The 12,782-nt window shown below is 47.4% G+C and overlaps 1 protein-coding gene across 1 annotated transcript in view; it reads left to right on the forward strand.

Moving 5' to 3' along the window:
* The window catches only part of LOC144828760 (uncharacterized), a 198,546-nt gene that overhangs the window by 113,987 nt on the left and 71,777 nt on the right, over positions 1-12,782 (forward strand). Inside the window, exons 6-9 of the mRNA XM_078687248.1 lie at positions 3,175-3,297; positions 3,988-4,221; positions 4,394-4,549; positions 5,693-5,878. Coding sequence (XP_078543374.1) covers positions 3,175-3,297; positions 3,988-4,221; positions 4,394-4,549; positions 5,693-5,878 — 699 coding nt within the window. The remainder of the gene's footprint in view (positions 1-3,174; positions 3,298-3,987; positions 4,222-4,393; positions 4,550-5,692; positions 5,879-12,782) is intronic.

Here is a 12,782-nt window from a genome sequence, read left to right on the forward strand (position 1 = left end):
CCTCAAGTCATTTTAATTAGATGAGATGTGTGGCCCATATAGCTATTCTAGCCACGGGTTCCTGATACATACATCTGATAGCTCCATTAAAATCCTTGCCCAAACCTTTCCTTTCCATAATTGCCCATAAAAAGGGCCAGGAGACCCTATTGACTCCTGAAACCTTTGTATAATCAAATAGCGTGAATATACGCTGGATGTGTTCCGTCATGCCCCTTCCCCGGGACAAACCCATGTTGGAACGGCGATACTAGCTTCTTAATAACTACGGCTAGCCTGTTTGCCAAGATTTTAGAGAAGATTTTTAAATCACTATTAACCAGCGTAAATGGCCGGTACGAACCCAATACCTTTGTGGATTTGCCTTTTTTAGGGAAAACTATAATATTCGCGCTTTGCCAACAAATCTGATTGTGCTCTGCGAAATACCTCCAGCATGGGTGCCAAAATCTGTATCCTAAACTTTTTATAAAATTCCCCTGATATTAAATCTGTTCCCATTCATCCATTGTAAATGGCGCACATAAGCTATCTTTCTCTTCAGGGGATACCTGATCAAAAATGTGCCCCTTTAAATAATCCTCAACTTCTTGATCCCTGATAACATTTTTGAAATGCAGTAAGGTTGGCTTCAGGCTCACTTACCATACCTACGCTAGGGTCTCTAATTTCACTGATCCGAGTTTGTAATATTTTCTCCCTAGTACGTTCAGCAAGTAGGTGACCCACCCTCTCACTATTCTCATAAACCCTGCTCCGCCACACCATATACTTCCCAGTCGATTTCTTGATAGATATCTCAGTAATGGCAGATCTAGCAATAATAATCTTTGATTGGGCTGTCTCCGATCCTCCCCCTTATTTTATTTATTTTATTTATTTTTGGAATTTTTAATGCGCAACTAATACCCTTGGGTGTCTAGGCGCAGTGAGATACTCTGGGATGCACAAAATTCAAAGCGTGAACTTATTGGTTGAATAGCCATGTCTTCAAGGCCTTGCGAAAGGCAATGAGTGTTGGTGCTGTTTTAATATGCAAGGGGAGTGTGTTCCACAGTTTGGGAGTTGTTACCAGGAAACGTCTATCTCCCCATGTGGCCGTTCTTGTGTGGGGGACATGCAATAAACAGCTTGCCGCTGATCTTAGATCCTTTCCAGGTATGTACACCTGAAAAGCTTCCTTTAGGAATTTCGGTCCAGTCTGATGAATGGCCTTATAGGCGATACAGAGCGCCTTAAATTTGATTCTGCTCTCCACCCTTAGCCAGTGTAGATGGCGTATGGCTACTGAAGTGGGGTGTCGCCAGGGGATATTAAGTAGGATCCGTGCTGCCATGTTTTGCACAGATTGTAGTTTATTCAGAATGTATTTGTGTGTACCAAGGAAGAGGGCGTTTCCATAATCCAGCTTCGAAAACACTAAGGTGGTAATGAGTGTTTTCCCTGCCGAGGCAGGCAGGTATGGCATGAGTTTTTTTATTTTCTTCAGCACGAAGAATGCAGCAGAGACCACCTTATTTACATGGTAACCAAATGATAACTTGTTATCGAAGATAACTCCCAAATTCCTAACCTTAACAGCAGGAACCGGGGGGGAGCCCATCTGACTGGGCCACCATGTTGAGGACCATTGGGGGGAGATCTTACCGAAGGTCATCACTTCGGTCTTCTCTGCATTAAGTTTCAGGCAGTTACTGTGCATCTATGATTGTACATCCAGTAGCCCCTACTGAAACTTAGCAGCCACCACTGGACCATTCTTGTGTACTGCCAACACAAGTTGGGTGTCATCCGCATAAGTAGTCAATCGCATCCCATGAGATTTAATGACCCTCGCCAAGTCCGCAACGTAGATATTAAAAAGCGTGGGACTTAGCGAGGATCCTTGAGGGACCCCACAGAGCAATTCAGAAGTGGGCGAATAGTAGTTGACCAATTTGACTGCCTGTTTACGATTGACTAGAAAAGAGGCTATAAGATCTTTAGCCAGATGACTAATTCCAAGAGCTGCGACACGGTCGACCAAGATGTCATGGTCGACCGTGTCAAAGGCAGCAGACAGGTCCAACAAGATAAGCACTGCCGCGCCTCCCGAATCCATGATCTCTCGAATTTCATCCGAGGCTTTTACCAATGCTGTCTCAGTTCCGTGTTCCTTCTGGAACCCGAACTGAGTATCATCTAAGAGCTTATGTTGTTCAATGAACTCAGAAAGCTGTTTATTCATTATTGCCTCTAATATTTTGGCAGGGAAGGGAAGGCAGGCAATAGGTCTGTAGTTGGAAGTGATGGTAGGGTCTAAGGAAGGCTTCTTAATCAAAGGTTTAACAATAGCCTTCTTCCAGATCTGTGGATAGACACCGGTTTTAAAGATGGAATTGCATATGTTGGTCAGCGGCTGAGTAACCACATTGTGTAGTTGGTTCATTATGGCCGGAGGGCATGGGTCCAATGGAGAGCCTGATTTAATCCTGCCAATAAGTACGTTGACCTGATCTTCGGTAGCTGATTGAAACTGAGTAAAGGAAGGATACTTCAGTGCTGGTTGAATGGTTAAATCAGCAGTTCTTCCTGCCGGCTCTTTGGAGAAGGTGGAATAAATATCCATTACCTTAGTGGTAAAAAAGTGGCTAGTGCGGTGCAAAATTCCTGCGAATTCTCTATTGTAGATCCAGCTGGAGGATTGGACAGAGAGTTCACCACTTGAAATAGCATCCTAGCTGAGTTCTGTGCGTGCTCAATTCGACCAGTGAAGAACAGATTCTTTTGTATACTGATGGCTTTTTTATACATTGCTAGAGACACTACCTTAATTAAGTCGGCTTCTGCTTTACCTAATTCCTCATACAGGGTTTGTGACAAGATTGTATCCTTCCTTTGTGCCTCCCAGCCATACTTAGAAGTTTCTCCTCTGACCCCTGCTTTTAATGTATCCCATACTATGCTTATATTGGTTCTACTTAAATTCTCTCCAATTAACCTAGGAATCCACTCCTCAAAGTGCTGTATGTTCTCTTCTTCACTTAATAGAGCCCTAATAAATGCCCATCGTGTCTGTGAGGATTCTAGTTTGATATTTATTTCTATCACCAAAGGATTGTGATCAGACATAACTTTGGTATATTTACTTTACTACCACTTTCTAACATGCTGTTCCTCTTTTGTGCTCCTAAGGGTTCGGTGGTCAGAATTGCGAGATCAACGTTGATGACTGTCCAGGCCATAAGTGTAGGAACGGAGGGACTTGTGTGGATGGGGTGAACACCTACCGCTGCCGGTGTGCTCCGGAGTGGACTGGTAAGAAGGATTCGAAGGGAGAGGAGTACTTGTTGGTTAGCCCCTGCCCCCTCCTCTTTACCCACAGCCCCAGCACATGCTCTCCAGGACTGCTGAGGACTTGTCCTGCTTCTGAAAGCCTTGCCCCCACACCCATCATGGTGGAAGCATTGGAGCTTGCTTTTTTATGCTTTGCACCCCCTCCCATCGCGCTGTGAAGGAGTAGGGTAATATGAAATGGATACACTGTTCAAGAACCTGCAGTGAACCTGATTTGAGAAGAAGCTTCTCGTTCAGGGGGCTGCCATGTGAGATAGATGGTCCCCCAAATGAGAGCTGTGAGCCAGACTGGCACAGCACGATGGAGTCCATTTCACAGAAAGGGTTTGTATTTCCATGTCTTATTCAGGAGCTAAAGAACGAGGACGCCTCAGTCATATTGAGTCTTTTAGGGAGGTCTGGTCCCTCATCCTACTGTGAAGCCCCTCGAAGCCCTGCTTAAACGTTCTAGTGCTCTAGATTTCACCTTCACTACCATGCAAGGCATAACAAGTGTTCCAAGTCCTGAATTCTACAGGAACGCTGTGCCACCTTTTAATTTAATGGGTAAACCCACAGGTTGTAGGTTGTGAATAGATTCTCACTTCTAGATAATGGTTAGTTTTAAATTTGACTTTAACCTTCTCTTTCCTTCATTCTCATAACTATTAGGTCAGTTCTGCACTGAAGATGTGGACGAATGCCAGCTGCAGCCCAATCCGTGCCACAACGGTGGGACCTGTTACAATACACACGGTGGCCACACCTGCATCTGTGTGAATGGTTGGACTGGCAAGAGCTGCAGTGAGGACATTGATGACTGTGCGAAAGCCGTTTGTTTCAATGGGGCCACCTGCCATGACAGAGTGGCTTCTTTCTACTGCGAGTGTCCAATGGGGAAGACTGGTGAGTAGAGCCTCGGGGAGACTCTGGGAGACTCTGGGAGCTAAGTTACTCATAGAAAAATGTCTCTTTTCTTAGATCACTCTCCTAGCAGGTGGAATTGTGGCCGGCCTCTAGGGCTACGATGGATTTTACACTACTTCAATTATGAGCTTTTATTTTTTCAATCTTCCAGGCCTGCTTTGCCACCTGAACGATATTTGCATCAGTAACCCATGCCACGAAAATGAAATGTGTGACACCAACCCAGTTAACGGCCGTGCCATCTGCTACTGCCCTCCTAGCTTCACTGGCGGTGCTTGTGACCAGGATGTTGACGAGTGCTCTATAGGTAAGTTAAGGTGGTCACCCATGGAGCAGCTCTACCTGGGCTGGCTCCTGGTTATGCCATGCAAAAAAGGTAATTCTAATGAGAAGTATGGATTTGTGTTGATCTTCGTACTGCTATTTAAAGTATTCATTACATTTAGTTGGCAAGTGAAATCCATAGTCTAGGGAAAGCTTGAGTTCTTGCCATGGCTCTTGAAGCAGGCAGTTATGGGAATTGATCTGCTTGTTTTACAAGCTTTGAGTTGTCTTCGGCCCTGGCCTTGCTGACTCCAAAGAGCAGAAGGACCATCTTCATCCATCCATGCATGCCTTAGCACCAGAGTCTTACTAACTTTATGTAGCAGCGTCCATCAGTGAGAAGAATGCTCTTGAGGTTGAAGGTAGAGGTGTATTCATTCTGGAAGATTGGTAGCTCAGATATGGACTAGGATACCTTTAGCTGGTCAGTCTCTCATTAGAGCAGTGCAGGTTTGTTGGGAGGGTTTAGTAGCTCCTGCAGCTGTGTTGTCCACAGTACTGTATTTTATCTGCTGTGGAGTGGCGATGTTGTAGCATTGAAGCCCCGTCCAGTGCAAGAACGCTGCTCTCCTCTAGAGACATCCTCCAGTGGAGCAGACGTACACCAGTAACATCGGCTGTGTTTGGGTTTCCAGAATCGTGTCCTTCATAGTGTTGAGCCAGAGAACGGCTGACGAGTGGCGCAGATTGTGAAGACGCCAACCTATCTTGTGTGTTTTAAACAGCATCATAGTGTGTGCTGGTATGATTTGAAGAGTTATGAACTTGAGTCCTGAATGTAATCCTTCATCTGTAAATTGTATAGGGAATCGTAGGCGCCAGATCTGGAACACAATCAATCATTCAATGATTGGACCCCTTTGCCAACTTACCCACAGAAGCTTCATGCCAGACAAGATCTTGACGTACCAGGTCCCCATCCCTTGAGAGCCTCATATGTGGGTCAGAGACCGCTAGCTAATCAATGAAAGGCCTTCCAGGGTGACCCTGCCATGTCCAGGTGAGTGCTCAGAGATTAGTTTAAGAGGGCAGAAGGTCATTCCCTGGAGGGTGCCATTGTTTCGGTTGTAGTGATGAAAGAAGGTGCTGCCTCCTTCAGCAGATGGTCTTTTTTCCTTGTTTCTAGGTTCCAATCCCTGTGAGCACTTTGGAAAGTGTGTAAACACATGGGGCTCCTTCCAGTGCCAATGCGGAAAGGGGTACATGGGTCCCCGCTGTGAGACCGACATTAATGAGTGCCTGTCCATGCCGTGCAAGAATAACGCCAGCTGCGAGGACCGCAATGGAGAGTTCACCTGCATTTGCATGTCAGGTAGGATATAGTGTCAGCTAGGGAGCGCCATTGTTTCAAGACACTCAGCAGACAACGCTATTCATCTCTATGACATTCTGTAGATTGCAAGCACACTCGGCTGCATTGGAGACAATCTTGTCAAGTATCACGCATCAGCCGTGACGCTCACGCTTTTCAGTGCGGTGATCCGCATCACGGCACTGAAATGCATTGTCACGCATTTTCACCTCCCAGAGCGCGTCACCAGCGGCGCCTGTGCACGGCTCTCTGGTGCTCCGAGAGACGTCCTGCTTGCTTGCTGTGAGTTCCTAAATAGTTAAAACGATCATCTCTGCTCTCAGCCTGTAGAGTGGCTGAGAGCGCTAGCTGCTACAATGTATCAAATCACTCCCAGCTGCCAGTTGTTGCCTGGAAACACAATGCGACAAAAGTGGCTGCGGCGCTGGCGCGGCGTCCTCGGCCTTTCATTCACACACTGTACTGACTCACAGGGGGGAGGGGCTGACCTCTCTCAGCAGTCGTTACTGCAGTTGTCAATCACTGTGGCACCACACACCATGGGGGCCGGGATCCGGATGTGCCGGTAGAGTCACTGCCCAGTGGCGTAACAAAACTTGAGGGGTCACCCCTGCAAATTACATGGAGAGGCCCCCACCCCATTCTCCTTGCCAGTCTAGAGCTCTCAGGCCAGCGACCCTCCATACTGCAGGGGATGCGGAGCTATTGTTACGCCACTGTCACCAATACAGCCGTGATAAGTAACACTGGATGTTGGAGTTAAACGTTGGGCTTAGTCTGCCAGCAGGCTATCATAGGTGGTGGTCCATTCATTACAGGGTCCCTGCCATCAGTAGGCCGTGGAAGTTTGCCCAATTCTAGGTGGGTTTCCTGATGCAGACTACTGTCATGATATACAACATCGGGCCCACTCATCGGTCAGTTTTGACAAAAGTGCATCCACTGATCCTTCTCCTTTCCGTTTTAAAACATTAGACAATGGGACAATGCAGTATTTCAAAAGCAGATGTAACTACAAAGAGCACATTTTGCTAATATATTTTTAGGGCTCGGACTCCTCCCCACTGAAAGTGGGAGGAGCTTCGAGAACTAATGTTAAAGAAGAAAAAAAAGAAGTATCTCCTAGGGCTTTGGCCGAGACAAATTCCACACATTCCTTTGCGTGTTCTGTCATCTGGCCAGTGATTCGTCTTCGTTGTGTTATCGTTTTAATAGGCTTGAAGTGATAGGGTAAATGTAGTTTTGTTCCGCCATCTTGGGCATATTTCGTTCGTGCTCGCGCAAAGAAGTACATTAATTATAATTAGGAGCTGTCAGGGTGGCCGTGTAATGCATTCCAGATGGTGTGCGCGCGTTCACCGTCTAGCAGTGTGTTTGTCTGGCGCGCGTCCTCCTCACGTGCACACAGGCATAGACGCCGTGTGCGGCTCCTTCCTGCCGGCCCGGGGAGCTGCTCTGCCGCTCTCTGGCTCACCCCCCGTCTCCCCGCCTGATTTAGTGTGTAGTTTATGGGCACGTGCCAGGAGCAGTAGATGTGCTGCGGTGCTCTCTGCAGTTTATGGGGACGTGCAAGTGGCAGCAGCAGCGCCGCTGTGCTCCCGTATGGCCCCCGAGCCCATCCGCACTGGGTAATGGGCACGCGCAGGGCAGCGGCAGCAGAAGCACCGAACTGCGAGGCGCTCTAGTCTGCACCGGTTTGCCAAGCTGAAATTGTAAAGCATCACAATGCGAGGAGCGCCTGTGTAAACACAAAACAGCACACGGATCCAAGCTGTTCGTGATTTGCGCTGCCAAAACTCCATCAATCTTTAAGAAGGTGGGATACAAGGATTATGTATTCTTATAACACACTATTTCGAGCAGGAACACTCTTATCTTGCCAAAACACGGGCCAAGAGGAGTTCGCGGATTATGTCAAAAAGGCCAGGACATTTCTAGAGGGGATTACAAGGAAAAAATGCTTTAAGTCGGAGCACGTAAATATGCGTTATAGCAGCTCACACCGAGCACCTGTGAAAACTAATAACTACAACAAATCTTTTCACTGAGAAACGCACCAGGCACTATAAACGGATGAAAACTATGGCTCAGATCAGCTAAAAAAACACCAAAGAAATAATGCAAAGCCCATTGGGTTGAGAGTGCTCCAGTTCCCCCCCCCCCTCCTCCCCCCTCAACCCCCCTCCATCCTCCCCCTCCCCCTCCCCCCCTCTCCTGTCACCTGGGGTAGGCCAAGCTGACCGGGCTGCGGCTGCATGAAACACAGAAAACTGGATATTTGCATAATGAACGAGACCAACTATGTTTCTAACGGTGGCGAGATGAAATGCTGATTATCATTAAAGTAGAGTTGGGAAAACTAAAAGACAGACAAAGACCAATAGCATTGACTGCAGATGCAGAACTGGAAAGCCGGACGAAGACCGGATGTAGGTGTTATCGACAAGGATCTTGCACAAGAACATCCCTTCTCCGCACTAGAACAAATATGCAGCGACGAACAAATAACCTGTGAGGTTTGGCGGGGAGAATCACTTTCAACAACAAATGGATAACCAAAATTTGAAAAGCCGGCTAGGCGAGATAATGAGATGGGAGACAATGCTGCAGAATGCAGTGCAGCATGACACAGCACAAGACATACAGTGAGCTACACTGCTGCCTAGGCTAGAACAAACTGTTACACAATGAATGTAGAGGTGACACGCTTCCTTCCAGCGCCTATTCATGGCACGGCAGAACGGACGCAAGCAGATCTAGGCACTTGTACGCAGCACATAAAGGACACAGAGCAATAACCCAGGCCCTGGGCCAGGGAGGGGATGTGCACCTGTGCACTTTAGTGCGGGTCAAATGGCAATGGAGGGCTCAGAGGTCATACAGGGCACTGCAGAGCAGAACACTTCAAAACGTAGTTTGAATACAGTAGTTTGTAAGCACTAACATGCATAATGTACAGCAAGATGTCTCACTGAGTTAAACTCTTGCTGCGAACATCGGTTTTGATAGGAAGAACAAGCAAAGCCAACGTAAATGTCCATCCTTCCTATGTATGTAAACTGCGTACCAATTCATTGGTTAACTGTAACATCTTTTGTTGCAGCGCTTTCAAGTCGTAAGTGTTGTGAGATGTGAGATGTGAGTGCAGAGTAGTGTGTAGAGTAGTGAGTAGAGTAGTGAGTAGAGTAGTGAGTAGAGTAGTGAGTAGAGTAGGGAGTAGAGTAGTGAGTAGAGTAGAGAGTAGAGTAGTGAGTAGAGTAGTAGAGTAGTGAGTAGAGAGTAGAGTAGTGAGTAGTGAGTAGAGTAGTGAGTAGTGAGTGCAGAGTAGTGAGTAGGGTAGTGAGAAGTGAGTAGAGTAGTGAGTAGTGAGTGCAGAGTAGTGACTAGAGTAGTGAGTTGTGAGTGCAGAGTAGTGAGTAGAGTAGTGAGTAGTGAGTAGAGTAGTGAGTAGAGTAGTGAGTAGAGTAGTGAGTAGTGAGTAGAGTAGTGAGTAGTGAATAGAGTAGTGAGGTGAGTAGTGAGTAGTGAGTGCAGAGTAGTGAGTAGTGAGTAGAGTAGTGAGGTGAGTAGAGTAGAGTAGTGAGTAAAGTAGTGAGTGCAGAGTAGTGAGTAGTGAGAAGAGAGTAGTGAGTAGTGTAGTGAGGTGAGTAGTGAGTAGTGAGTGCAGAGTAGTGAGTAGAGTAGTGAGTTGAGTAGTTAGTAGTGAGTAGAGTAGTGAGTAGAGTAGTGAGGTGAGTAGAGTAGAGTAGTGAGTAAAGTAGTGAGTGCAGAGTAATGAGTAGTGAGTAGAGTAGTGAGTAGTGAGTAGAGTAGTGAGTGGAGAGTAGTGAGTAGTGAGTAGTGAGTGCAGAGTAGTGAGTAGTGAGTAGACTAGTGAGTAGAGTAGTCAGTAGAGTAGTGAGTAGAGTAGTGAGTCGTGAGTAGAGTAGTGAGTAGAGTAGTGAGTGCAGAGTAGTGACTAGAGTAGTGAGTAGAGTAGTGAGTAGTGAGTGCAGAGTAGTGAGTAGTGAGTGCAGAGTAGTGAGTAGAGTAGAGTAGTGAGTAGTACATCACAGGCAGCAGCTGTGCAAGCATCTTACACTCACAAGGAGACCACAGGCAGCTGAGGTGCAAGCTTCTCCCACTCACAAGAAGGACATCACAAGCAGCAGCGGTGCAAGCTTCTCACACTCACAAGAACGACATCACAGGCAGCAGCAGTGCAAGCTTCTTACACTCACGAGGAGACCACAAGCAGCAGAGGTACAAGCTTCTCACACTCGCAAGAAATACATCACAAGCAGCAGTGGTGCAAGCTTCCCTTACACACTGACAGCAGGTACTGTGCCAAGGCAGCAGCAGCAACAGAGCAAGAGTCCCTTACAAAGAACAGGACCAGCACAGAGATGCACAATGCAATCTTCTCATACTCACAGGCAGCAGCGGTGCAAGTTTCTCACACTCACAAGAAGGACATCACAGGCAGCAGCTGTGCAAGCTTCTTACACTCACAAGGAGACCACAGGCAGCTGAGGTGCAAGCTTCTCCCACTCACAAGAAGGACATCACAAGCAGCAGCGGTGCAAGCTTCTCATACTCACAAGAACGACATCACAGGCAGCAGCAGTGCAAGCTTCTTACACTCACAAGGAGGCCACAGGCAGCAGAGGTGCAAGCTTCTCACACTCGCAAGAACGACATCACAAGCAGCAGTGGTGCAAGCTTCCCTTACACACTCACAGCAGGTACTGTGCCAAGGCAGCAGCAGCAACAGAGCAAGAGTCCCTTACAAAGAACAGGCACAGCACAGAGATGCTCAATGCAATCTTTCTCATACTCACAGGCAGCAGCGGTGCAAGCTTCTCACACTCGCACGAAGGACATCACAGGCAGCAGCTGTGCAAGCTTCTTACACTCACAAGGAGACCACAGGCAGCTGAGGTGCAAGCTTCTCCCACTCACAAGGACATCACAAGCAGCAGTGGTGCAAGCTTCTCACACTCACAAGAACGACATCACAGGCAGCAGCAGTGCAATCTTCTTGCACTCACAAGGAGACCACAGGCAGCAGAGGTGCAAGCTCCTCACACTCACAAGAAGGACATCACAGGCAGTAACGGTGCAATATTCTCACACTCACAAGGAGATCACTGGCAGTACACACCACATGAACACATTCCATAACACATAGCAACAATACATTGGCATTTACAGTGCCATTAGCTCAAACTCAAATAAATCCGAGCCCGATTGCATTTCTAATGCTTGTTATTAGTAGACAATAGCAATCTTAAGAGGCATTGCATGGCTTCATACACACTTTGACCTTCCATCACAGTCTCTCTCTCTCTCAGTCTGTCTCTCTCTTTCAGTCAGTCAGTCTCTCTCTCTCAGTCAGTCAGTCAGTCTCTCTCTCTCTGTTATTCAGTCTCTCTCAGTCAGTCAGTCTCTCTGTCAGTCAGTCTGTCAGTCAGTCAGTCTCTCTCTCTCTCTCTCTGTCAGTCAGTCGGTCTCTCTCTCTCTGTCAGTCTCTCTATCTCTCTCTTTCTGTCAGTCAGTCATTCTCTCTTAGTCAGTCAGTCTCTCTCTCTCTCTCAGTCAGTCAGTCTATCTCTCTGTCATTCAGTCTCTCTCTGTCATTCAGTCTCTCTCAGTCAGCCAGTCTCTCTCAGTCAGTCAGTCTCTCTCTCTCTCTGTCAGTCAGTCTGTATCTCTCTTTCTGTCAGTCAGTCATTCTCTCTTAGTCAGTCAGTCTCTCTCTCTCTCAATCAGTCAGTCTATCTCTCTGTCATTCAGTCTCTCTCTGTCATTAAGTCTCTCTCAGTCAGTCAGTCTCTCTCAGTCAGTCAGTCTCTCTCAGTCAGTCCCTCTCTCTGTCAGTCTCTCTCTCAATATCTCTCTCTCTGTCAGTCTCTCTATCTCTCTCTTTCTGTCAGTCTCTCTCAGTCAGTCTCTCTCTTTCTGTCAGTCAGTCTCTCCCTTTCTGTCAGTCAGTCTCTCACAGTCTCTCTCTCTCAGTCAGCTAGTCTCTCTCTCTCTCTCTCTCTCTCTCTCTCTCCCTCTGTCGGTCAGTCTCTCTCTCGGTCAGTCAGTCTCTCTCTCTCTGTCAGAGTCCCAGTCTCTCTCTCTCTCTTGGTCAGTATCTCTCTCAGTCAGTCTCTCTCTCAGTCAGTCTCTATCTCAGTCAGTCTCTATCTCAATCAGTCACTCTCAGTCAGTTAGTCTCTCTCTCTCTTAGTCTCTCTCTCTCTGTCAGTCGCTCTTTCAATCTCTCTGTCAGTATCTCTCTCTCTCCCTCTGTCGGCCAGTCTCTCTCTCTCAGCCTGTCTCTCTCTCAGTCTCTCTCAGTCAGTCAGTCTTCCAGACAGTCTCTCTCTCCCTCCCTCTGTCAGTCTCTCTCAGTCAGTGACTCTCTCTGTCAGTCTCACTCTCTGTCAGTCAGTCTCGCTCTCTGTTAGTCAGTCTCTCTTTCTCTGTCAGTCTCTCAGTCTCTCTCTGTCAGTCTCTGTCAGTCAGTCTCTCTCTCTGTCAGTCAGTCTCTCTCTCTCTCCCAGTCAGTCTCTCTCTCCCAGTCAGTCAGTCTCTCTCAGTCACTCATTCTCTCTCTACATCAATCAGTCTCTCTCTCTCTGTCAGTCTCTCTCTCTCTGTCAGTCTCTCTCTCAGTCAGTCTCTCTCGCAGTCAATCAGCCTATCTCTCTCAGTCAGTCAGTCTCTGCCTCTCTCTCAGTCTCTCTCTCTGTCAGTCAGTCTCTCTCTCTCTGTTATTCAGTATCTCTCTACCTCAGTCAGTCAGACTCTGTCAGTCAGTCCGTCTCTCTCTGTCAGTGAGTCTCACTCTCAATCAGTCTCTCTCTCAGTCAGCCAGTCTCTCTCTCTCTCAGTCAGTCTCTCAGTCAGTCAGTATTCAGTCTCTGAGTCAGTC

Source organism: Lissotriton helveticus, chromosome 1_1 (genome assembly GCF_964261635.1).
Source record: "Lissotriton helveticus chromosome 1_1, aLisHel1.1, whole genome shotgun sequence".
Classification (NCBI taxonomy): domain Eukaryota; kingdom Metazoa; phylum Chordata; class Amphibia; order Caudata; family Salamandridae; genus Lissotriton; species Lissotriton helveticus.